At 36.0% G+C, this 27,941-nt stretch overlaps 1 protein-coding gene across 6 annotated transcripts in view; it reads right to left on the minus strand.

Moving 5' to 3' along the window:
* The window catches only part of XRCC4 (X-ray repair cross complementing 4), a 269,572-nt gene that overhangs the window by 8,333 nt on the left and 233,298 nt on the right, over nucleotides 1–27,941 (minus strand). For 3 of the 6 annotated variants that reach the window (XM_044266112.1, XM_044266113.1, XM_044266117.1), the window contains exon 8: nucleotides 2,017–2,653. In XM_044266112.1, coding sequence (XP_044122047.1) covers nucleotides 2,542–2,653 — 112 coding nt within the window. In that variant the 3' untranslated portion in view covers nucleotides 2,017–2,541. The other 3 variants (XM_044266114.1, XM_044266116.1, XM_044266115.1) reach the window with 3 other exon arrangements.

Raw genomic sequence — 27,941 nt, forward strand, 5'->3', positions numbered from 1 at the left:
TTTCTCATTCACTCTCTACAATCAAGCCTACATGCATTCATATTTATGCATATATTATTTATAATTAATCATAAAATGTACCTGAGCTTTCTAAACATTTCTTTGTATCAAATCAACTGACTAAACTTCAACCTAAAGTTTCTTTTCAAAATAGTTTAATAACTTAAAGAAACATTTCAAGTGCCTATGTTGTGACAGACATGCATTTATTCATTCAACAAATGCTTACCAAAAGCCTTTGTGAATCTAGCCCTGTTGTAGGATCTGGAAATAGATAAGACAGATGGTCATACCTCTGCTATGCTGGGGCATATTTCCTATGGGGGACATGATAGAGAGGGAGAGAGAGAGATGAAAAAAATAATTCTAGGTAGTAACATGCACAGTGAAAAAAGCACTCTAATGGGACAGTGACTGGGAGTGTACTCATCTTTAGAAAGGGTATTTCAGGAAAAGAGACATTTGGTTCGAGACCTGAAAGATGAGAAGCCAACCATATAAAGATGAACATTCTGAGTATAGGGCCCAAGAATAAATTGGTCCTGAGATTTGCCCTACTTGAGGGACAGTAGAGTGAAACAGGCAAAGAGAAAGGAGCAGGAAATCAAGGGGAGAGATAGGTAGGGGCTGGATCATATCAGACCTTATATGCTGTGAACTTTATTCAAAGGGCAATGAATTACTACTGGAGGGTTTCAACCCTGGTGTGAAATGATCTTACCTAAAATTTTAAAAAATCAGTTTGTCTCCACAAAGCAGGAGATGAGCAGGCAGACCAGTCAGGAGGCAGATATAGCAGATACAAAGAGAGAAGTAGATAGAGTCAGGCTGTAATTTGGCGGTAAAAATGTCAGGATGTTGGAGAAGAGGGAAGCACAGGCACCAAGGAAGATTCCTGGGTTAAAAGGTTTGTGGTTCCGAATTTGTTGTATGGGGAAGACCATGGTTGGAAGTGGCGGGGGAGGAAATGAGGCTAGAACACAATCAGATCTCTGTTTTACATGTATCTAAACATCCAAATAATCACCCAAAGCAGATAAATATACTCAGTCAGATTTTTAAGAACCTCCTTTTGCAATAAGTTAGTTTTAAATTATACACCTGACCTTTGAACAATATGGGTTTGAACCATGCAGGTCCACTTACACACAGATTTTTTACAGGACACTAGTTAAATGTATTGTTTCTTCCCTAGGATTTCTTAATAACATTTTCCTTTATCTAGCTTAGTTTATTATGAGAATACAATATATAATACATCTGTAAACAAAATATGTATTAATTGACTTTAAATTATCGGTAAAGTTTCCAGTCAAGACTAGGCTCTTAATGGTTAAGTTTTTAGGGAATCAAAAATTATCTATCTACCAGTGCCCCAACCCCTACGGTGTTTGAGGGTCAACTGTATGTATACATATATGACTATGGAAATAGAACTCTTAATTTTGGAGATACCAGCATGTAAATGGTATTTAAAGCCAAAGAAAAGCTAGGGAGACAATGTAGATAATGAAAAGAAGAAAGCTGAAGATGAAGCCTGAGGCACTCAAACACTTAACTGTCAGTCAAGGATAAAGACTCAGGGGCCAAAATGAAAGAGGAATAAACACAGCCTATGTTATTATAAAAATCAGGTTAATTAAATGTTTACTGAGGAGAAGTGGTATGACTACTTCAGGTGTAGCTGAGGACTGAGAATGGACCAACCACTGAATTAATCAACATGGTGGTCACTGTTATCTTTGAGAACCATTAGAAAATGGATGTTCAACTGCAGAGAAGTGAAGGCAAAACGAGAGGGTAGGAGGTAGAAAAAGTTTTTTTTTTTTAAATTGTGTCAGATGTTATTGAGGATAGATAAGTAAATATCACATGGTTCTTGTTTTCCAAGAAGGCCCTTAATGTGTAAGAAATCTTTCATCAACAATCTAGGAAAAATATGTTTTTGATGAAAAAGGGATTACATTTATATTAAGAAGCACCTTGCAAAGCCTGTTACTATAAAAAAAAAAAAGCTAAGCTAAATAATGTATTTTATTAGGAACACAAAATCTTCAATGCATCAACAATTTTGTCATCGGATTTTGAGATTATTTGTTTACAGACTAAAAATAAATTTTACACATCACTTCACAAGTTAAAATGCTCAAACATTGTTCAGAATATGACTATTCAAGAAAGAACTATAGACATTTTCTTTGTCCTATTTCCAAAATCTTCCTAGACAGGATGTTAGACAGCTACCACATATAATATGTGTGAATTAAATAAGATAAATGTGTCCTTTGCCAAAAAAAGTCTGAGATTTTATGTAATTATAGGCATGTGAATGAATAGTTTAGAATAATGCACCACTGTCATCAAATCACATCTTCATATACATGTATAATCCATTTTGCACAATGGTGTCAATTCAGTGTGTATATAATTAAATTGTAAGGTACAGTAATAGCTGCTGCTGAGTTGAAATTCTGCTTTTTTAGTTTAAAGAAATGAACAGAAAACATAGTCTAGTGAACATCAAAGTACCTTTTGAGACAGTTAAATCTCATCAAAGAGGTCTTCTGAACTACTGTTTCTTAGAGTTTCTAAAGACATGTTTTCAGCTGAGCTGTGCTCCTTTTTTGACGTCTCAGGTAGTGGAGGATCAGACCTAGAGTAAAAAGATAATCAACGGTATTTTATTCTAAAAATGCCATATAGGGTAAAAGAAAATTAAGAGACACAGAAGTGAAACCAAAGTCAAATTCTATTAGAATTGGTTGAGACTCATTTCCATATGCTGCTTGAACATAAAAAAAAAGAGATGAAGAGAATTTAATTACTTTAACTGCTTTAGGATTAATCTGTCTCTATTCTGAGCTAACAAAAATTCAAGGGCCTACAACAATACTCATAATCAAGGTCAAGAGATAAAATATCCTCTGTGTTGTAAGTCTTTCTATGCCAAGATACAGAAAGTCTATGTCTCAAGCCATTTATTTAATAATCCCATCACAATTTATATCTTCCTTTGGCTCTCTTAAATTCTACCTATTAACATGCATTTGAACCTCTTAATATCAGAAGTTCTAATCACATGAATTTCCTTTAGTGGTCTTTCCATTGTAAGTGTATATAACTGATAATGACTTCACATTTTACCAGTTGTTGATGAAATGTTGGCCCACATTTACTTACTGAATTTACATGTATTTAATAACTACATTTTATTCCATTTCAGTACTAGAGTTACTATATTAAGGGGCTGACATCTGTATTTATGTAAATATTCTCTTTGGGTCCTGGGATAAAGGGCATGATGATCCCAGATTGTTAACTGGACTTATAAAACAGTAACCTGCAGGGTAATGGCTCAATCAGAAGGACCCTTGTATAAACCTTATCAGTGGTTCTTTGTGGAACCTAAATAAAACATGCTTCATATTGACAATTAGAGGTGGTTTTAGGGGTAATTATGACTAGGTTGTGTCAGTCCACTAAAACTCAGTAATGCCCTCATATTTCCAACTTCAAAGGCAGAGGCAGAGTCATAGCAGCTCAGTAGAGCTAAGAGAATGAGATGTGAAGTCAGGACACTTATGTGTGGATCCAGGTCTATTTCTTCTTAGCCATGTGACTTTAGACAAGTCATTTAACCTAACCAGACTACTGTTTTCTCACCTGTAAAACTTGAATAACAGCTGTCTCAGTGGTGGTCCAAAGATTAAATGAGGCGTCATTTATGAAAATGCTTGTAAATTCCCACAGAACATTTGGAAACTATTATTATTGGCCTCTAATACTGCATAAACTACAAAAAGAAAAGAAAAAAGAAAGAAAGAGAGAGAGAGAGAGAGAGAGAGAGAGAGAGAGAGAGAGAAAGAATGAAAGAAAGAAAGAAGGAAAGAAATGTTCCGGCTAATAGTTTCTTTAATTTGAAAGGCTAACCAATTAAAAATCCCCAAACACTGAGTTTGTTTAGATTACGAGTATTTAAAAAATCTAGCACCCACACTTAGTCTCAAGAGATTATTAAAAATGAAACTGCCACAGGGTCCTCCTTGGCCTCCTGACTGCATACAATTAACCGTGGTTGGCTGCAACGTGTTCTGTCTTATCCTGCGCAAGCCAAGTTCAGACAACATCACACTCATGAGAATGCCAAGGTGCTAGGTATTAATGCATTACCAAGATGACAAGTCCTCCCTCTGGGAACTTTAATGTTAAAATTAACAATAAATACGAACACAATTATTGTAACACGTAATTAAGTATCTAAAATATATTTCATAGAAGGAGAAAATGATACAGTAGAGAATAAAGGTATAATTATTACATGTATAAATTTTCAATGTCAATTCAATACATTTAAATATTTTTCTCTGGCCCAAAACGTCTCAGATTGCTTTTTCTCCTTCTGGTAAAATGGAGAATTGATTTTTCTCAAATAAAGTCAGACCTTGAAAAATCTCTAATTTTATTTGTAGTTTAGAGCCAGAAAACAGAGATCAATCAGTTTAGTTTAAAAAAAATTGGAAGACAAAAGGACGACTCTGAAGTGATAAGTCTAAAGGCTATGGATTCCTAGTGCTCCATTTATGATTCCCATCTCCTTCTAAAGTCACAAGGAGCTCAAGAATTAGACTGACTTTTGTTTTCAGTGTCTAGTACATAACAGATATTCAACAAAAGTTGTTCAATGAATAGGGATCATTTTCTACAGCTTTTATACCTGTGATAAGTCAACATAATAAATTTAGCACTCTTCCCACAACCGAAAGAAAAGTTTAACCATCTATATAAGTAATAAATATTATGACTTTTTACAAATTCTACAAAGCATAAAAAAGAAGATGAAAATGTCCATCATTCTATTTTTGCATGATTTGTATTTTCATGGTCTTTATTTTCACAAAAATGGGATCATTCTAATATATATAATTTTGGTTTTGGAGAATTTTTTTACTCTACACATTAGCAATATCTTTGCATGTTATGATACTTAGCTATGGGGTCTCTGATATGCCTTTCAAAGAGCATACATTTTTCTTTATCCATTCACCAAATCTAATTCTCTACTCTCTAATTCCTTAAATTTCTGAAATCTGTCCTCATTCTTACCTCTCTCCTAGAAGTGTTTTAGGGAGCTCATAAATAAGAACCTAACTAAGAAGAAAGAATAACCTCTTCTCAGTCATCAGTGTTCCTCTATGCAGAAGTTGATAAATAGGGGGAGGAGCAAGATGGTGGATGAGTAGGAGACCTAAATATTGTCGCGGTCCAGGAATTAAGCTAAATAGTTATCAAACCATTCTGAACACCTACAAACTTATTAGGAGATGAAAGAGAAGAAGAGCAGCAATTCTAGGAACGGAAAAGCAACCACTTTATGGAAGGTAGGACATGTGGAGAAGTGAATCCAAGGCGATATATGGGAAGATAGACCACGGGGGGACGGGCCGGCTCCCCACAAGCAGAGCACAAAATCTGAAGTTTTGTAAGTCTGCTCCATGGAGGGACATTGATCCAGAGGCTAAGAAGGGGATGGAGCCCTCATGGGGACAGTGTGGTCTCACTACCCAAGGGGTCACAGAAAGACCAGAAGTGCCTGAGTGCAGCAGAGCGCTTAGGTATCAGAGACAGGAAGCCGGCTGCAGAGAAGGATCCCAGCAGTGGGATCCCAGCTTGGGATTACCTTAAACTGTGATCCAAGGCACAGTGTGGGCACTGCTCTTTAAAAGCAGGGACACCACAAGACCCCATCCTTCCACCTCCAGGAGGGATGGTGTGGGAGTATGCTGTAGGAATCTGCTGGGTATGGAGACTCCAAACAGGGCCGTAGGCCAAAGATAGAAACACCTGGTCATAGGCTGGGTGAGCTTGCAGCTGGCCAGAGACCGGGGAGTCAGGAGGGATTGACTGCCCTTCTCTGAGGGTGCACTGAGGGATGGGGCCCTGAGCTCTCGGCTCCTCGGGCTGGGGATTGGGAGACCACCTTCTTCAATCTCATCCTCCAAAGCTGTACAGAAAGTGCTCAGGGAACAAAAGCTATGGAAAGCAAATCCGAGCAGATTACTTAGCCTGGCCCCTGGCAAAGGTGGTGCAGATCCATCTCTGGCAAAGACATTTGAGAATCACTGCAACAGACCCTGCCCCCAGAAGATCAACAAGAACAGCCAGCCAAGACCAAGTTCACTGATCAATAAGAACTGTGGAACTGCAGAGCTAGTGGAATGCAGCACATAGAATTCATGGCCTTCTTCCCCATGATTCCTTAGTCTTTCAAAGTTAAATTTTTTAAATTTTATTTTTTTCTTATTTTATTTTAAAAATTTTTCCTCTTTCCTATTTCAACATTTTTTGGAATATTTTATCTTATCAATACCTTTTTAAAAATCTTTTTGAATTTTTCATTCTTATATTCTATCCCTTCATTCTATTTAACTTTATTTTTTTGTATGCATATAAGTTTTTCATTCTTTAAAATTTTGATACACTTTCTTCTAACAGATGAAAATATACCCTAAATATAGCATATAGCTTTGTGGCTTTGTTGTAGTCTCCAACCTGATCATATGCCCACCTTTTTTTTTTCTTTCTTCAACTAACTTATCAATTCCCTCTTAGAATCTTTTTAAATTTTCATCTTTACAATCATACTCTATCCCTTCATTGTGTTTACCCTTATTTTATATATATATATATATTTTTTTTTCTTTCTTTCTTTCTTTAAAAATTTGGGAAACAGTTTCTTCTAACAGACTAAAATACACCCAAAATCAAATATGTGGCTTTATTCTATTCACCAGTCTAATCATGTGAAAATATATATATATATATATACATATATATACACATTTTCTATTCCCCTTCTCCTTTCTTCTCCCCCCAATCACCAATTTTGGGTTTCTTCTGACTTGGTTAGTACATATTTTTCTGGGGTTGTTGCTATCCTTTTAATATTTAGTTCTCTCATTTATCTATTCTTAACTGGATAAAATGACAAGGCAAAAAAACTCACCTCAAAAAAATAGAACAAGAGGTAGTACTGATGGCTAGAAACCTATGCAATAAGGACATCAGTAACGTGTTAGAACTAGATTTCAGAATGATGATTATCAAGATGCTAACTGGGCATGAAAAAAGCATAGAAGATACTAGGGAAACCTTTTCTGGAGAATTAAAATCCTTTTCTGGAGAAATAAAAGAACTAAAAGCTAACCCAGTTGATATCAAAAAAGCTATTAATGCAGTGCAATAAAAAACAGAGGCTCTTATTGCTAGGATAAATGGGGCAGAAGAGAGAATCAGTGATATAGAAGACCAAATGATGGATAATAAAGCAAGCTGCAAAAAAGAGAGATAAACAACTTCTGGACCATGAGGGGAGAATATGAGAGATAAGTGAAAGCAAAAGACAAAACAATATTAGAATAATTGGGATCCCAGAAAAAGAAGAAAGGGGGGGCAGAGGTATACTGGAGCAAATTACAGCAGAGAATTTCCCTAATTTGGTGAAGGGAATAAGCATTAAAATCCAGGAAGCACAGAAAACCCCACTCAAAATCTATAAGAATAGGTCCATACTGTGTCATCTAACAGTAAAACTTAAAAGTATCAGTGATAAAGAGAAAATCCTGAAAGTAGCTTTGAACAAGAGGTTTGTAATATATAACAGTAAAAATATTAGATTGGCAGCAGACTTATCCACAGAGACCTGGCAGGCCAGAAAGAACTGGCATGATATATTCAGAGCATTAAAGGAGAAAAACATGCAGCAAAGAATAGTACATCCAGCTAGGCTGTCATTGAAAATAGAAAGAAAGATAAAAAGCCTCCAGGACAAACAAAAACTAAAAGAATTTGCAAACACCAAACCAGCCCTACAGGAAATATTGAAAGGGGTCCTCTAAGCAAAGAGAGAGCCTAAAAGTAACAGACCAGAATGGAACAGAGACAATATACAGTAACAGTCACCTTACAGGCAATATAATAGCATAAAATTTATATCTTTCAGAAGTTACCCTGAATGTAAATGGGCTAAATGTCCCGATCAAAAGACAGGGAATCAGGATGGATTAAAAAAACGAGACCCATCGATATGCTGTCTATAAGAAACTCATTTTAGACACAAAGACACCTCCAGATCTAAAGTGAGGGGTTGAAAACTATTTACCATGCTAATGGACATCAAAAGAAAGCTGGGGTGGTAATACTTATAACAGATAAATTAGATTTTAAGCCAAGGACAATACTAAGAAATGAGGAAGGATACTGTATCATATTTAAAGGGTCTGTCCAATAAGAAGATCTAACAATTTTAAATATCTATGCCCCCAACATGGGAGCAGCCCATATAAACCAATTAATAACAAAATCAAAGAAACACATCAACAATAATACAATAATAGTAGGGGACTTTAACACCCTCCTCACTGAAATGGTCAGATCACCTAAGCAAAAGATCAACAAGGAAATAAAGGCTTTAAATGACACACTGGACAAGATGGACATCAAAGATATATTCAGAACATTCCACCCCAAAGCAACAGAATACACATTCTTCTCTAGTACAAATGGAACATTCTCCAGAATAGATCACATCCTGGGTCAAAATCAGGTCTCAACCTGTACCAAAAGACTGGGATCATTCCCTGCATATTTTCAGACTACAATGCTTTGAAACTAGAACTCAGCCACATGAAGAAAGTTGGAAAGAACTCAAATACATGGAGGCTAAAGAGCATCCTACTAAAGAATGAAGAGTTCAACCAGGAAACTAAAGAAGAATTAAAAGAATTCATGGAAACAAATGAAAAAAAAAAACAAAAAAAAAACCACCCAGAATTGTTCAAATCTTTGGGATATAGCAAAGGCGGTCCTGAGAGGAAAGTACATAGCAATACAAGCCTTTCTCAAGAAACAAGAAAGGTCTCAAGTATACAACCTAACCCTACACCTAAAGGGCTGGAGAAAGAACAGCAAAGAAAGCAAAAACCCACCAGGAGAAGAGAAATAATACAGATCAGAGCAGCAATCAATGAAATAGAAACCAAAAGAATGGTAGAACAGATCAACGAAACTATGAGCTAGTTCTTTGAAAGAGTTAATAAGATTGACAAACCACTGGCCAGACTTTTCCAAAAGAAAAGAGAAAGGGCCCAAAATAATAAAACCATGAATGAAAGCAGAGAGATCACAACCAACACCAAAGAAATAAAAACAGTTATAAGAACATATGAACAACAATACGCCAGCAAATTTGACAATCTGGAAGAAATGGATGCATTCCTAGAGACATATAAACTACCAAAACTGAACCAGGAAGAAATAGAAAACCTGAACAGACCCATAACCAGTAAGGACTTTGAAACAGTAATCAAAAATCTCCCAAAAAACAAGAGCCCAGGGCCAGATGACTTCCCAGGGGAATTCTACCAAACATTTAAGGAAGAATAAATACCTATTCTCCTGAAACTGTTCCAAAAAATAGAAATGGAAGGAAAACTTTCAAACTCATTTTATGAGGCCAGCATTATGTTGATCCAACAACCAAAGACCCTATCAAAAAGGAGAATTACAGACCAATATCCCTGATGAGCACGAATAATAGCCAATAGGATCCAACAGTACATTAAAAGGATTATTCACCAGAATCAAGTGGGATTTATTCCTGGGCTGCAAGGCTGGTTCAAAATCTGCAAATCAATCAATGAGATACAATACATTAATAAAAGAAAGAACAAGAACCCTATGATACTCTTAATAGATGCTGAAAAAGCTTTTGACATAGTATAGCATTCTTTCTTGATCAAAACTCTTCACAGTGAGGGATAGAGGGTACATACCTCAATATCATCAAAGCCATCTATGATAAACCCACAGCAAATATTCTCAATGGGGGAAAATTGATAGCTTTTTCTCTAAGGTAAGGAAAATGACAGGGCTGTCTACTATCACCACTGCTATTCAACATAGTACTAAAAGTCCTAGCCTCAGCAATCAGACAACAAAAAGAATTAAAAGGCATGCATGTTGGCAAAGAAGAAGTCAACCTCTTACTCCTTGTAGATGATATGATACTTTATGTGGAAAACCCAAAAGACTCCAAAACTGCGAGAACTCATACAGGAATTCAGTAAAGTGTCAGGATACAAAATCAACGCACAGAAATCAGTTGCATTTCTATATACCAACAACAAGACAGAAGAAAGAGAAATTAAGGACTCAATCCCATTTACAACTGCACTCAAAATCATAAGATACATAGGTGTAAATCTAACCAAAGAGGCAAAGAATTTGTACTATAGGACTATATTTGCACTATATTTGTATATTTGTACTATAGGAATATATTTGTATATTTGTACTCTAGGAAACTATGAAGTACTCATGAAAGAAATTGAGGAAGATACAAAATGTTCCATGCTCATAGATTGGAAGAACAAATATTGTGAAAATGTCCCTGCTACTTAGAGCTATCTACATATTTAATGCAATCCCTATCAAAATACCATCAACTTTTTTCAAAGAAATGGAACAAATAATCCTAAAATTTATATGGAACCAGAAAAGACCCCAAATAGCCAGAGGAATGTTGAAAAAGAAAACCAAAGTTGGTCCATCACAATTCCAGACTTCAAGCTCTATTACAAGTTGTCATCATCAAGACAGTATGGTACTGGCACAAAAACAGACACATACATCAATGGGACAGAAGAGAGAGCCCAGAAATGGACCCTCAATTCTATGGTCAACTAATCTTTGATAAAGCAGGAAAGAATTTCCAATGGAAAAAAGTCTCTTCAACAAGTGGTGCTGGGAAAATTGTGACAGCCACATGCAGAATAATGAAACTGGATCATTTCCTTACATCACATACAAAAATAGACTCAACATGGTGAAAGACCTCAATGTGAGACAGGAATCCATCAAAATCCTTGAGGAGAACACAGGCAGCAACCTCTTCCACCTCAGCCACAGCAGTTTCTTCACAGAAACATCACCAAAGGCAAGGGAGGCAAGGTTAAAAATGAACTATTGGGACTTCATCAAAATTAAAAACTTTTGTACAGCAAAGGAAACAGTCAACGAAACCAAAAGAGAACTGACAGAATAAGAGAAGATATTTGCAAACAACATATCAGATAAAGGGCTAGTATCCAAAATCTATAAAGTATTTACCAAACTCAACACCCAAAGAACAAATAACCCAATCAAGAAATGGGCAGAGAGAACATGAACAGACATTTCTGCAAAGAAAACATCCAGATGGCCAACAGACACATGAAAAAGTGCTCCACATCACTCGGCATCAGGGAAATACAACTCAAACCACAATGAGATACCACCTCACACCAGTCAGAATGGCTCAAATCAGCCGTCAGCTGTCATAAATGACAGGTATTGGCGAGGATGTGGAGAAAGAGGAACCCTCCTACAGTGTTGGTGGGAATGCAAGCTGGTGCAGTCACTCTGGAAAATAGTATGAAGGTTCTCAAAAAGCTGAAAATAGAGCTTACCCTACGACCCAGCAATGGCACTACTGGTTTTTGTTTTTTAAAATTTTTTAAAATTTATTTATTTATTTATTTATTTATTTATTGCACTACCTTGAAGGTACAAATGTAGTGATCTGAAGGGCATGTACACTTGAATGTTTATAGCAGCAATGTCCACAATAGCCGAAATACGGAAAGAACCTAGATGTCCATCAACAGATGAATGGATAAAGAAGATGTGATATATGGGTGTGTGTGTGTGTGTGTGTGTGTGTGTATAAAATGCAGCCATCAAAAAACAAAATCTTGCCATTTGCAACAATGTGGATGGGTATCTTGCTGAGTGAAATAAGTGTATCAGAGGAAGACAATTATCATATGATTTCACTGGTAGGAATTTGAGAGGCAGGCAGGGGGTCATAGGGGTAGGGAGTAAAAAGATGAAACAAGATGGGATTGGGAGGGAGACAAACCATAAGGGCCTCTTAATCTCACAAAACAAACTGAGGGTTGCTGAGCAGTGGGAGGGAAAGCAATAGTCTGGTTGGGTGATAGACATTGGGTAGGGTTTATGCTACGGGGAGTGCTGTGAATGGTGTAGAACTGATGATTCACAGACCTGTACCCTGAAACAAATAGCACATTATATGTTAATTTAAAAAGATACTTATCTACATTCATCATTTTAATTTGGCTGTACTAGCCACTGATCTACTGATGGATATTTGGGTTATTTCCATTTTTTAATGCTCTTACAAACAACAAACCAATTAATATCCTTAAACATATAACTTAGTATATTTATCACATTATTTTTTCATGAACATGCTTATTCCAAGAATTCATGCTTAGAGGTAAATTCTGAAAGTAAATAACTCAGAGAATCTGTATCTAAAGTCTTAATAGAAAATGAGCTAAACAAGTAACTTGAAATTTGGGAGTTCCTCCAGAACATTAGTTATGGCCATTTTAAGTCCTAAATGTTCCACAAAGACTTTTCACATTCAGCCTGATTTTTCTTTTCTTTTAAAGTACCTTTCCTTTCATTTAAAGTACCTAATGTCTTTACCTTCTATTTCAATATATAATTTTATTACTTTAATCAATATTTGTTTAGTATGTAATATGAACAGGTCACTGTATTAGGGAAATAAAACTGATAAAGGTATCAAAGGATTCTTGCCCTCTGGAAGCTTGCAGTTAAAATTTTTGCTTTTTCTGATTTTTAGAAAAATGTGTCTTTTCATCCTAAAAATTTTATAAGGAGCTTGAAGTAACTATGTAATATAATTTTCTCACAGTGATTTGTCCTTTTGGGAATCTCTATAAATATTGTATCAATATTTAGGACTCAGGAAGATTTTTCGGGGATTTTTGTGGAAAACATCATTCAACAGGAGGAATTCTGAAGCCAGGGTCAAGGATTTTTATTTATACTTCAACACTCTGAGATTTTGGTCAGGTGACTGCAGTTTTCTAGATCTCTTTTCTGGATCTCAGTGTCTTAATTTGTGGGACATTATGATTACTATCTGCCTGCCTGCCTCTCTGTCTACTTGTGATCTCTCTCTGTCAAATAAATAAATAAAATATTAAAAAAAAATGATCTTAGAGTTCTTCCAGGTCCTGACTTTTAGAACAGTTACACTCAGTTGAACACAGACTACTTTCCAAAACACAGGTTCTTAATAAATATCTGTGGAATAAATGAATATTGTAAATTAAAGAAGAATGGCTAATGATAAGAATAAATCACATCTGTAGAGTTTAATGCTTAAGTTTAAGGACTTTTTAAATAAAGGGAATAAATGAAACTAGATGATGACAGCTTTATTAAAAGATGACTTCTGTTCTCAACAATACAACTGCAGAGATTTCTGTTTTATTAGCTTGATTCCACACTATATTAGAATACAAACATATACACAACTACACAGGAACTACACTTCAAATCAAAATATCAAAACTGCATGACCACTGTCTAATAACAATGAATAATATAAATCAAAAGTTAAATTTGTCAAAAGATTTATCTCATCCTGGGAAAGTTTCTCTAAAATGTTTGAATGAAGATTGGCTTCTCTTATAACTTTCTGGGAGTTGAATTACCAACATCTTTTAAAATGTTATTTCCAGTTATTGGCTCATTTTCTAAGGGCTTTCTCAGCCTAGTTTAATACTGGACCATGGCTGGAATATCAACCTTTTCTTACTCAAATGAGAAATATTAATATAGTTTGGAGTGACTCCCTTGCATTTTGTTTTATATTCTGAGAATAATATTCCTGAATCATGTCCAGGAGCCAAGCTGAGCAAAATGAGAGCTCCAGAAAAATATGTAATGATTAATGGCACTGTGACACTTGAAAAATCATGCCCACTTGACTATGACAGAAACAATGGTCCTGAAATCAAAAATCAAAGGTCAATTTTTATGTGGCCTAACTATGTATCACTACCTACACAATACACACAACAAATTGAGGAGAATGTCTTTAGGATCTTACAATAGATAAGTTTTTGGTTTTGTTTCTCTTTTTAAGCATAAATGGAAACCATAAAGATCGATCAATTCAATTACATTAGAAGCATTAGAAGTACTTCTACTGATCAGTAGGAACCTTAACAAAAAGGAAAAGACAAGTTACAAACTGAAAGGAGATGTTGCAACATAAGCTACTGACAAAGGATCACTATCTAAAACTCCTATAACATTAAAAAAATCTAACATAAGTAAACAATGTATGCCAAAGACCACAGGAACTCAAGAGAAGGGAACAGTGGGGTCAAATAAGCATACGATGATAAAATTGACTTCACTGGTAACCAAGGAAATGAAAACCACTATGAAATATTTTACACCAGATTAGCAAAAATGAAAATGTCCAACAATAGCAGAGATCATAGAGGACATGGAATGTAACAAGATAAATTACTACTACTTAGAGTATAAACAGTGAAATCATTTTGGGTAACAATTTGGCAACCATTAACCAGGTATATGGAAATGTTTATATCTATACCCAGGAATTCTACTCCTATGCACACATTCTCAAGAAACATTTGCATATCTGTGTCAGGAGATATGTGCACAAATGTTCATTGGTGCATTGCTTTTAGTAGTGAAGAACTGAAAATTACCCAATGTTTCTCAACAGGAAAATAGGCAAGTAAGTTGCAGAATTTTCACAGTTATATACACGCATGAATCAGTGTTGAACAAAAGAGCAAAGCACAAAAAAATACACATAATATGATTCTATTACTCAAAGTTCAAAAACATGCAAAACTAGGCAGTATTCCTCTCTGAACACCTGTGTGTGTGTGTGTGTGTGTGTGTGTGTCTACTGTGTTAGCATAATTGTGTAAGTACATAACAGTTCTTTGCTCTTCCCTGGCAATGTTCTCAGATTGCTGGGTTTTTTGAGTTTGGCTTCTGTGAAGATGGTGATACAGAAGAGGGATTAGTATTAGTATTAGTATTAGTATTAGTATTAGTATTGGGTGTAAAGGGTTTGCTTTTAAACTTTTCACTTAAATTAGGCATAAAGGATTCAGTGAGTCTCAAGCAGGATATGTGAATGGGGATAGACAGTGAACAGGTAAACCATTACATAGGTGGGGAGCTCGGGGGAGCAGTTGGGGTTTTGTGTAGGGAGATAGCAGTCACTGCTGTTATCACTGGCACTAAAGGCAAAAGAGCGGAAGAGAACTATACTATCAGAGAAAACAGTTTCATATAGAATTCTGCAGAGTATTAAAATTGCAAGGCAGACAGAAATGATTAAAAGGAGACTATAAAGGAATGATGTAAGAGATACAGGGAGAATCAGAGAGAAGCGCTGTCAAGGGCCAAGGGCCAAGTTCATTTTGTGTGCTCACAGCTTATGCTCTTTCCACGTGCCACCCAAATGCTAGCTTTCTATACAACTTTGCTCAATCTAGAAATCCACGTTTTCACGCACTATGAATTATCTGGAGTTGAAAAGAACAGCTTGGAAGGATGCTACTATTGCTGTGGTTTATTAGAGAAAAGAACAGGCCATGTTTTCTTTTGGAAAGAAGGAGGTCTGAAACTCTTGGACTGCAGCAGCCGCAGCAAGAATCAAGCAGATCGGTCAGTTCCTGCCCAGTCACCAAAGCAGATCATTCTAAAGTAGCTGTTTCTCTCACATTTTAGTTATATCTACATATATGTGTATGCTACCAGCTTCCCTGGCATCCACCCAGGCATCAGGGTAAAGATTAGACATGCTGCGAGGAGTAAGTTAGGGGTGATGTACTGGGAGAGAATCAGATCAGAGCGCTGGCAAGGACATAAATTATTTTATAATATTAAAAGCCAAACAGCAAATGATTTTTTAGGATGTAACAAATCAAACCTTCATCAAAAGGACCACAAAAAAATAGCCAAATCAAGGTATTCTGTACTTGCTAGTATTAAATAACTGCGCAGCTAACATACTGACCCTAACAGAGTTCCCAAAATAAACTCAATTACAGAAACATTCTTTAAATGGAAAAGTCTGAAATGTATGCTTAAAGATTTGACATTACCAGAATTACCACAGTATTTTCAAATTAAATTTCAGTATTTAAAATTTTTTTGATCTTAGAATAAGTGGGAAAAGTAGCTTCAAATTTCTAGTTGACCTTATAAAAACCAAAAGCATATCCTAAACAAATTAACAGACTGAAGTCATCAGGGCTCAGTTAAAACAAGTGTTGTATGTTGTCTGGAATTCAGTGGGCCCAGACACCATTGTCTTGGCCTGGGAAAATGAAAGAAGAGAAGTCAAAACTTCATTTCTGGCAAGTAAAATGGCAATTAAATGTGTTAGTTATTTTCAATTAAATTTCTGAAGATATCTTTTTCTAAAGAATATGACTTTGCTGTTCAAATGTATTAAGAGCAAGAAGAAAACAGAAATATGCTTTTGAAATAAGTAACTCTGACTGAAACAAAAAAAGCAGAATTCTGAAGCGTGACTATCCTTAATGTTAAGATGCTTTATAGGCATTGTGAAAGAAAGATAACTCTAGGACGCCTGGGTGGCTCAGTGGGTTAAGCTGCTGCCTTCAGCTCAGGCCATGATCTCAGGGTCCTGGGATCGAGTCCCACATCGGGCTCTCTGCTCAGCAGGGGGCCTGCTTCCCTCTCTCTCTCTCTCTCTGCCTGCCTCTCCATCTACTTGTGATCTCTCTCTGTCAAATAAATAAATAAAATCTTTAAAAAAAAAAGATAACTCTAAAATTTTCCTATAAATATATATATTATGGATTTGAAAAAAGACTTTGTGATTCTATACAATTCAATGTGTTAAGTCACAAACATTAAAAAATATATGTTTGCAGTCCACAAGGATGCCAACATTTATGCAGGAATTTTATAATAAATTGGAAGATTTTATTACTTACTGTACTTTATTCAGATAAATAATATTACTCTGATAATTCATCAGATGATTAATATTAGAATCTACACATGCTTTGAAAAATCAATACCTGAAAAACCCTATATTAAAAAACCCTACATTAAACCTCACTTCTTTCTACATTCATTGCATGTTTTGAAATGGTGTGATGGTGTGACATTTGCTATTGTTGATCTATACCTATAAAAGTGGAAAACTGTCATCTTGGTAGAAAATGATTCTCCACAACTTTAATTTTAAGAAACGCCATTGTTTATTGGTGCTTCAAGTGCTACAGATGAAGCTTACCTCAGAAGACTAGAAAGCTTCTCAGGCAGAAGACTCTGTTACAGTTGACGTAGCTTATAAATGTTCGAATAATTGCATGTATTAGTTAATGAACAAATGACTGAGTGAGGTAGACAGTATTGAGAAGTAGAAGTCTCAATAAAGTTAAACAACCTGCCCAAAGCCAAACAGTCAGTAAATATGTATGTGAACAACAACCAGGTGATCCAGAAGCCAGGATATAAGCCTACATTTCCCTCACTCCCAATTCCACACCTATCATGCCACACTGGTGTATGGGAGTCACTAATTCTTACTTCTAGTACAGAGGAAAGCAGCTTGATGTTAAGCAGGTGTCTCAAAAGATGGTTTTATGAGATGCTCTCAAAGAGTGAAATGTGTAAGCCAAAATGTTTGGAAAATAAGCATTTTTTTTTTCCTCAGGAAGTCCTCTTAGTGTTTCATGTGCATATTATACATTAAAAGCTATGGAAATTCCATAAATAAATTTGTTAATTAAATTATTAAGTAGGGCACCTGGGTGGCTCAGTCAGTTAAACCTCTGCCTTCAGCTCAGTTCATGATCCCAGGGTCCTGGGATGGAGCCCTGCATTGGGCTCCCTGCTCAGCCTGCCTCTCCCTCTCCCCTTTTCCCTGCTCCCCACTCATGCTTTCTTTCTCTGTTCAATACATAAATCTTTAAAAAATGCTAATAAATTATTAAGTAAAACAAAAGCAAGGTGCCAAAGAATACGTGCATATAATATGTATGTGTGTGTTTATATGTATACAGAACATCTCTAGGCTAGGATTCACTAGAAACTAGTAATGGCTAGGAGCTTGAGCAGAAGAACAAAGAGACTTCTTGCTGGATATTCTCTTAAATGGCTAAGATTTTTTAAACTCTATACATAGATCATATCTTTATAAAGTGCTTTAAGGAAAAAGAACCTTGTTTAACCTGGGTTTGGGGTGTGAACTTGGAAGCAACGCCCTTTTCTTTACTATCTCTCAACTATTAATATCCCAGGAAACCAGCGTTTTCTGGAACAGACTACATTATTTACTTCCTTGAGAATACAGCATGTGCTAACTTGAAACCCAAAATTTAGTGGTCCAGTGAAAGAAAATAAAAATATAGAAAAGGAAGACAGAACTCTACTTTTGGTTACCAAGAGAAATGGAAAAAAATCATGGGTAGACACTAATAACCAGCCATGTAAGTTAGTGATCTCTAGTCTCACTACAGTATGAAACAAGCTGTTTGAGTTTCCAGCCACTACTGAAACAAATCACCACAACATAAAGGCTTACAAAAACACAAATTTGTTCTCTTATTGTTCTGGAGGTCTTCTGTCTGACCCAGATTTCACTGGACTAAAATCAAGGTGTTGGCAGAGCAGTGCTCCTCTCTGGAGGCTCTAGTGGAGAATTCATTTCCTTGCCTTTTCCAGCTTCCAGAGCTACCCTCTTCTTCCATCTTCAAGCCCAGCTACGTCAGAAGGACCCTGTCTCACAGCACATCACTCTGACCTTGCTTTCTTCATCACACCTTTCTCTGCCTCTCCTTCTCTCTCTCTCTCTCTCTCCCATTTAAGAGCCTTGTGACACATTGGACCTACCAGGGTAATCCAGGATAATAATAATAATTATTATATAAAATTACTATTAATAATCCAGGATAATTATTCAGTAACATTTAAGGACAGCTGATTAGCTACTTTAATCCATCAGCAACCCCTTTGGCCATGTGACCTAACATAGCTTTGGTTCTAGGAATTAAGGTACAGACATCTTTGGAAGGGTGATGGCCATTCTTCTACCTCCTCCTCCCTTAATTCAGGGCTCAATTGTTATTCTAACCCATCAGCTTAAATATGTTTCAGGATAACTGAATAGAGAAACAGGTTGTTTAAAAGGATACACAAGGCCCAGGGCTAAAAGAAACCCTCAGCCTGGCTGGAGGAGGCATCTGTGAGGTCTCTGCAATAGGAACTGAAAGTTCAAAGAACCCAAATTGCATTTTCTTACCCAGAGATAAACTGAACTGATTCCCTAAGAAAGGCTGGCAACTACATCATTCATCACCTTTCCATCCACTATTTAGGAGTGCTCACCATGGATCAGAGACCCAGCAGACTGCTAGAAAATTCAGAATACGAAGGTGAGCATACAAACCATCCAAGACAGAAGCAGCACGAAGCTGCTAAGCTCCCCTGAAATTACACTTCCAGTAGCCCCAGTCTAGGTTGAGTTTAGAGGCCTGTCTACAGAGCTGTGCTTTATTATGACAGTTCCAAAGAGTAAAGCTGTTAAAGAACCGCGGAAATGCAATCCCCATGGGAATGTGACATGTGTTGTCTGTCACGCAGGGCCACATGCTTAGAGGCCCTCATCATGGGTTACTGTTCTGCTATCACTATCTTGAAACTGTTACTCATTTTGAACAAAGGGGCTTTGCATTTTCATTTTGCACTAAGCCTGCAAATTACTGTAGTTTGTCCTGACCACAAATTTTGAGTGACCAGTATACCAGTCCCAAACTGAACCTAACCAATTGCTCAGACTTCTGGACAGATAAATAATGGGCCTTTTAAAAATAATGTGCTGATGATGTATGGACTCATTCTGTCCTAATCAGAACCTAGTTTTGATGCTTAATTACCACAGACACCAGCAAACCTCCTTTCTAATTTTAGTATATGTGCTGCCAAAGCGAGCAGTCTCCTTTCTAACACTTAAAACACACATACTTTTCCTCTTTTAGGGAATAATTGGTGATTTTTTTTTTTGCCTGCAAATAAATATGTATTTTCCTGATAAATACATACTCTGCTTTATTAGGCTATTCCTTCTCCTTCTTTTCCTCCTCTTTTTTCTTTTTAAAGCTCCACAGTCTTTTGTTTTACTAAGAGAACTTAATTTCTACTTTAATTAACAGATTTCTTCATTATTTTAGTCCTTGCTAGTAGGCTTTATTCTTAGCATCCTTAAAATTACCCAGTCTAATTAATTCATCCACTCACAAAGCAGCAAGCCTGTCATTAGTGCCATCCTGTGCTGTGGCTTACCTAACTCCTTCCCTTTGGATTTATTATCAGTCTGCTCCCAATCATTCCTGAATGTTTTCCTAGGCTTTTCATGGAAAAGGTGACTAAGGATGATTACACAGTCAGACTTTTTTAAAGAAGTCAAACCACTGGGACACCTGGTTAGGTCAGTTGTTAAGCATCTGTCTTCGGCTCGAGTCATGATCCCAGGATCCTAGGATTGAGCCCTGTCGGGGCCCTGCACTGGGCTCCGTGGTTGGTGGGGAAGTCTGCTTCTACCTCTCCCATTTTCCCTGCCTGCGTTCCCTCTCTTGCTGTGTGTTTCTCTCTCTTTCAAATAAATAAATAAAATCTTAAAAAACAAAGTTGAACTATTTTGTAATGTCACTAATATTATAATAATTTCATATAAAAATGAGTAGAGTACCACATAACTCATACATAAAATAAACACACCAAAAACCCACTTCTTCACAAAGCATACTAATTCAACTTGGTTTTCTGGGTGAAATGTATAGAGAGTCATTGCTCAAGTTCTGGGAGATGTTCTGTTTTACAGAAACATGTCAGAAAGGAGTCAGAGCACTGGAAAAAGGCAGATGGAAATAATTTACAATCTGTGGATTTTGATTCTGAATTATAAAGATTACTCTTTTTAGTGCATTTGAAAAAAAATTAACTTAACTATAAAGTAAAGCCAAGCTGATTAGGGAGGCAGAATGTTTTAAAAACAACTCATTTTATCTCACAACTGGTAGTAATTCACTGTTGTAGATAAGGCAGTACAAGGCATGAAAGATGTAATCTACATGCTCAAAGTGACTGAAGAAAGACCTATCTACCCTTTTGACCCTGGAAAAATTTATTACATGGATGGTGCTATGATTCCAGTAAAAGTTCAAATGTCACCACTGAACTTTTATTTATCACACTAAACATACATGAAATGCACTCAAATCTTATTTAAAAGTCAAACAAAACCACACAGAAAGCTGTTGACTATAGTTGTGTTTTATGTTTACATAACTACATTTACTAAGTGAATTATATACATTTTATCATTACATAAATTACCATTTTAAAAAGATTTTGTACTTAACTAATGTTTATTTTGAGGAAGGAGCATAAATATGACACATGGTTCCATTAGTGTATTAACTGATGCGATTTAATTTCTTTTTTAAAAATGTCCTAGTGTAAATAATGCCATAAGAAAAATATAAAAATAGTATTATTTAATCAAAATTCTCCAAAATTCAGAGTGGAAGAAGTTTTTATACAGTATTCAGAAGTATCATTAACAAATTTAATTAAATCAGTGCTTTATAAAGGCATTGGTTTGATTTGCCAAAAAGTAGGACTGACTATAGCATTTGATTATTAAGCCTTGAACAGACAAATTCAGGAAATAATTGATTAACAATTCAAACAATCACTGTTACCTAACTGATCTTATTCTGCTACCAGAAGGTTATCCATTTCAGTCTTGATTGTCACCTAACCCATGTAATTATTAACTTTCCCCCTTTCTTTCCTCCTTTAGCCCATCTTCCAACTGTTGATAATTTGTTATCTTTCTATGACACAAGTCTGATTATTATCTTCCACTCCTACAATGGTGTAGTTGAAACTCCCTTGGCATAGCAAATAAAGAAAGAAATCACTGAATAATTTCTGGCTTCATGGCTATCTTTCTGGCTCTAACTATCCAATGTTCTTCTATACTAAACTTCTTGTCATCCACTAAACACACCATTCTTTCATCTTCAAACTTTTCCACATAGTTCTCTCAGCCAGAGGTCTCTTTCTCCTAAGTTCTTTACTTAGCAAAACTCCTACGCATCATTAAAAGCCAAATTCAGGGCACCTGGGTGGCTCAGTTGGCTAAGGGTCTGACTCTTCATTTCAGCACAGGTCATGATCTCATGGTTTATGAGATCAAGCCTGACATTGGGCTCTTCGCTCAGGGGAAAGTATGTTTGAAGAGTCTCTCCTTCTGCCCCTCCCCACCCTCCAAAATAAATAAGTAAATCTTAAAAAAGAAGGGGATCAGAGAAAGACAACTATCATATGATCTCCCTGATATGAGGAAGTGGAGATGCAACATGGGGGGGTTAAGGGGGTAGGAGAAGAATAAATGAAACAAGATAAGATTGGGAGGGAGACAAACCATAAGTGACCCTTAATCTCACAAAACAAACTGAGAGTTGCTGGGGGGAGGGGGGTGGGGTTATGGACATTGGGGAGGGTATGTGCTATGGTGAGTGCTGTGAAGTGTGTAAACCTGGCAATTCACAGACCTGTACCCCTGGGGATAAAAATACATTATGTTTATAAAAAACTTTTAAAAAATTTTAAATAAATAAATAAATAAATAAAATCTTTAAAAAAATAAAAAAATACATTATATGTGTATTTAAAAAATAATAATAAATAATTTTTTTAAAAAAAGGGGGGGCAAATTCAGACATCACTGACCTTGGGAAGTCTTCTGTATTTCCTAGGCAGAGAAATTAATTATCTCCTATTCTACCGCAGTATATCCTAAATCAAGTAGGTCATTGCTGTGTAAAAAACCAACATTTAGCAGCACCAAACAATGACCTCTGTATTATGCTCGTACTTTGTCAGTCAGGAATTTGAACAAGGCACAGTGGAGGATGGCTTGTCTTTATGCCATGGCATCAGAGCATTAACTGGGAATACTGGAAAACTAGGGTGACATAATGGCTGGGAGGTGGAATTCTCTAAGGGCTAATTCAGTCCTATCTAGTCAGAGCTAATTCAGTCCTATCTGGTGTGTGGACTGTGAGCCATCAAAGATTGGGACTGGCTACTGGAGAGTCTTCAATGGCTTGGCTTCCTTATAGCATGGAAGCCTAGAGTACTCAGACTTCTTATATAAAACCTTAGGGACTCTAAGCACAAGGTTGCCTTTTTTTGACCTAGTCTCTGGGAATCACACAGCACAGCTTTTCCTGCAGTGTGCTGTTACAAATGAGTCAAAAGCCCACCCGCACTGAAGGGGAGGAGACAGAAACAACCTCTCAACAGGAGTATCAACCACAGCTTTTAATTCCGTATATTTTTGTCACTTACACTGTAAGCAACTGGAGAACAGGAACTATGATTTAGAATAATTGTTTCATTCAGAATTTGATGCAGTTCCTAAAATAAAGAACTACGTGTGCTGAAACTGACTAAAAAGTGTCTTGTCAAAGGCATATGCCTTTTTTCTCTTAAGAGTTGAGTGTGAAAAAAGCTACAGCTGCTTTTTAATATAATTTACACATAATAAAAACCATTCCAGATGAAAATAGCAATAATACAGAGTTTTTGGAAATCCCCTCACATAAAATAAATTTAAACCTTATTTATAGGGCGCCTGGGTGGCTCAGTGGGTTAAGCCGCTGCCTTCGGCTCAGGTCATGATCCCAGGGTCCTGGGATCGAGTCCCGCATCGGGCTCTCTGCTCAGCAGGGAGCCTGCTTCCCTCTCTCTCTCTCTCTCTGCCTGCCTCTCCGTCTACTTGTGATTTCTCTCTGTCAAATAAATAAATAAAATATTAAAAAAAAAGAATTAAGTATACTATGCTGTGATGAAGCACATAAAAAACTGATTTAGAAGATTAGAAAATATTTTAAGTTTCAAATCCAGATGTCAGGAACACATCTTTCCTTACAGAAGGCTTATTTGTAATTCCAGTTATATACATAAAAATTAACATGTCACACATAAAATGCTGTTTGATGTTTACTGCATGGTAATTTCCAATAACTCTTAAAGCAATACTTGGCTGCTAATGATTAAAAGTAATTCTTATACCCCTCAGATTGGTTTGAAGTGGCGGGGGGGGGTGGGAGGTTGGGGTACCAGGTGGTGGGTATTATAGAGGGCACGGCTTGCATGGAGCACTGGGTGTGGTGAAAAAATAATGAATAATATTTTTCTGAAAATAAATAAATTGAAAAAAAAGAAAAAAAAAAGTAATTCTTATATATAACAGTCAAAACTGTTCTCTTTCCTTAAGCAACATTTTCATAAAGAAATGGAATTGAATGCTGTATCAGAATACTGACTATTTAAGGGAAACACTAATTATATTCATAGGAATTTTATTAAAATAATACTAAACACTATTAGATACCTAGACAAACCGAATCTGAATATCCAACATTTAGGTTGGGAGAAGGGGGTGGTTAAAAGGCTACTCAACATCTGAATGTTTTTAGGTCCAAAATCTAAGTATTATACCAGGAGAGAAGACTGCAGTATAACTTTTAGGTTTTATCCGATGACATGAATAAAAAATTTCTGTATTACTCCCCTCCTCTTAATTTATTTTGGATGTTGAATCAAATAAATATTCCTTACAGTGAAATAAACATTTGGTAAGAAGAAATTATGAATTTCCCAAATCACTTCTTAAGAGGACTTGGTTTTCAAATTCAGAGATTCTGATTCCTATATCAATCCCAGTGGGTACAAGCAACAGCAACAAAATATTTACTTTTTGGTATATAAAGTATATGCATATTACAAACACTTCAAAAACTTCAGAGAAATAGAATAAAAATAAAAATTGTCTTCTGTCCATTCACCTGTTAATATTTTAGTGTATATCATTTTTGGATTTATACACACACACACCTTATATACATATACATATAAAATATAGTCTTTTAAAAATAATTATACTATGAAAAATACTTTATATCACATTTCTCTTAATTTGCTAGGGATTATCTTTCCTTTTTGGTAATTATGGCCCTACATAATCATTTTAACGGTCTCACAGTATATTCCACTACAGCGAGGTACCATAACTGACTCCCCATGCACAGTAAAAACTTATAAACAATTTAAATTCCTATTACAAGTCACATTTCAATGAGCATCCTTGAATACTCCTTTTAGGTAATGCTCTTCAGGTAACAGTTCTATTTACTTCTAATTGAAAATGGTTTATTATAATACTGCAGTTCCTCTTGGTTCTTACTCTTAAGAATGCTAAAGGGGGAAGTAAAGCTTACAACCAAGAGAGTAGCATATATGCTTTTTAACTACCTAAAAATTAAATTATTTTTTAATGAAAGTTCCATTTTGAAATAATGTGATTTTTGCCATAGACAAAATACTACATAGAGATAAAAATGTTAATGGGACCAACGACCACAGTAACTATCAATATAAACCCAGGAAATAAAACGATTAAAACCTTGGGAAGTGAATCGAGTATTCATTAAAATACTTGTATAGTACCAAACAGAAAAAGATCAGACATTCCTTAGGTTTCTTAAAGACTACCTCACCCCTTGGTTTCCAATCATAAAGTTTTGATATTACACATCAGACATAGACTTCATACATACTATACACATTATTTTTTGTTCGTTTTTCTTAGGGAAATTGGATATGGCCATATGACTGATTACAGGAATGTTTTACGTCTGTTTGTTGAGGTGTGGGCTAAACTTGCTCTCTTATATGTTAACTAAATGGTTATTATTAATTTGGAAATAAGGCAAAGAGAGATTTTCCATGGGATTCAGGAAGAGTCAGACCTGACAATGTTTCTAAACTTAGTATGCAGAGACAAAGCAAAAGGATTAAAAGATAAGATAACATATGTATTGAAAAGTTTCTTGTTTCCAGTATTTCTTGTGATACCAATATTTTAATCCAGGTATATGTAATTATACTCTGATGTCATTCTGCCACACATGTAATTGAAGAGAACAATTTATGAGGTATAAAGATGACTTTTTAAAAAAGAGGACCTTGACCTTTCTGGATGCAAATAAAAATTCCAACTAGAAGTTTCAAAGCTTCACATATAACCCAAATCTGTCCTCCATGGCTTTCTCTTTTTAATTCAACATGCAAAATTCTGTTGAAAGTCTATTCAAAGTTGCTCCTCTGTCACCGAGACTAACAGTTAACATTTATTAAATGTTCTCCTTAAATCAGGTGCTGTGTTAAGTTCCTTATTCATGCAGTTGTCACAATAAGCCTATGTCTTGTTACGGTCTCTATTTTCCAAATGAGAAACCAAAACCTTACATATACGACCCACTTGCCTAAGTTCTCACAATTTATAAATGGCTAAGGCAGGACTTGAACCCAGATCTGCTGGCCTCCTCCATGCTCTTAACCAACACCTCTTTTCCTTTGCCTCAAATGTCTTCTTCACTACTATGTGCCCAAATTCTACCTAGAGTAGAAAGCTCAGCTAACATGTTGCATGCTTCATGAAACCTGCCTTGAAGTCAGCCTTTTTAAAACCTCTTCTCACATACCACTAGAGAATCATTCTAACAAGGCAAACTAATTCTGCTCAAAGCAACAGTTTTATGTGTTACCTGCCTAATTATAATGTGTGAAGTTGAAAGCAGAGCCATTTCCAGCAAATATTTCTTAAAGTACAAAAGATGTTTATAGTCAGATTATAAGTTCTATTTTTCCTTAAAGTCATTAATGTCACCATCTTGACTGACAAGGACTTAGCAAGCATTTGAAAGGGACTTATGCTTTACTGGACACTGTCTGCATAATATTAAATTGCCATGGTCACTACCCTCTTTGAGCTTACAATCTAAAACAGATGTCCCAGTGTAAACAAACATAAAAAGAGATAAAGGTGCCTACACGCATCTGCTCAACAACTGACATACACTGCACACATGAAATATTTATATTATGTTCCAGTCACAGTGCCACAGTACGAGGGGTGTGTGTGTGTGTGTGTGCATGCAGAACACTGAAACGTTCATATTTGGGGTCAATATGCATTTTTAAATGCAGGTTTTGTCTACGTAAAAAAGAAAGCAATAGCTCACATCTGCGTAACTAGGACTTCATTAGAATAATGCAGATGTCAATCACCACAGAACAACCACTGTACACATGTGAACCAGATGCTTCCATGTAAAATAACCCAGGGAGTTTCACAGATGAATCACTGAAAACGTAATTACACATCAGCCCTCGTTTATTAGTAACAGGTCCACTAATGTGGAAGCCATATGGTACTGTCTATCCTGAACTAGTGGAAAATACAAAAATGGGTACTGTGAGATCTTCAAATAGATACTCTGCTGCTCCTGCTTTGCTGTCCTTGTGGCGAGGTAAGTGATACTGTGTGTGTTCAGTCGAATGTCTTGGGACAGAGGTCCACTGCTGCCTCTTACTAATAAAGACTATGTCAATAAAGTTTACATTATACCCTCCTCTCTTCAAAGGAGTTTATTTACCCCAACAGAAAATAAAACGTTTAGTGACCACACAACTCCTAGCCAATTAATGACTGTCAGGGTAAATATTCATTTATAATACCTTGAATGTGTGCCAAGCACTGAAGTATCACCAGTGCTTTCTTTTGCATATAGTTTGATGTTAATTCAATATGGATTCATTGTAGATAAACAAAGCCCATGCAAAACTTGTCACAGAGCATCAATGTTGTAAAACATTGCTCCAATGGTCACTGAGCTCCAAGGGTCACTGGTCTGTGTTTCATAAAGCGGTCTACCTATTTACATACTTGATTTGCTTGTTTTTCTTCATGTGTCAGAGCACTGCCTGACACACAGCAATGGAACTCTCTAGTTAGGACCAAAGCCTTTCAAAAGAAGTTCAATTTTCTGCTTCAAAGAGACTGTAAAACAAAGAAAATCAGCACACAAAAGTTTATTTCTATGGAACAC

The sequence above is a fragment of the Neovison vison genome, chromosome 1 (assembly GCF_020171115.1).
Source record: "Neovison vison isolate M4711 chromosome 1, ASM_NN_V1, whole genome shotgun sequence".
Lineage (NCBI taxonomy): Eukaryota > Metazoa > Chordata > Mammalia > Carnivora > Mustelidae > Neogale > Neogale vison.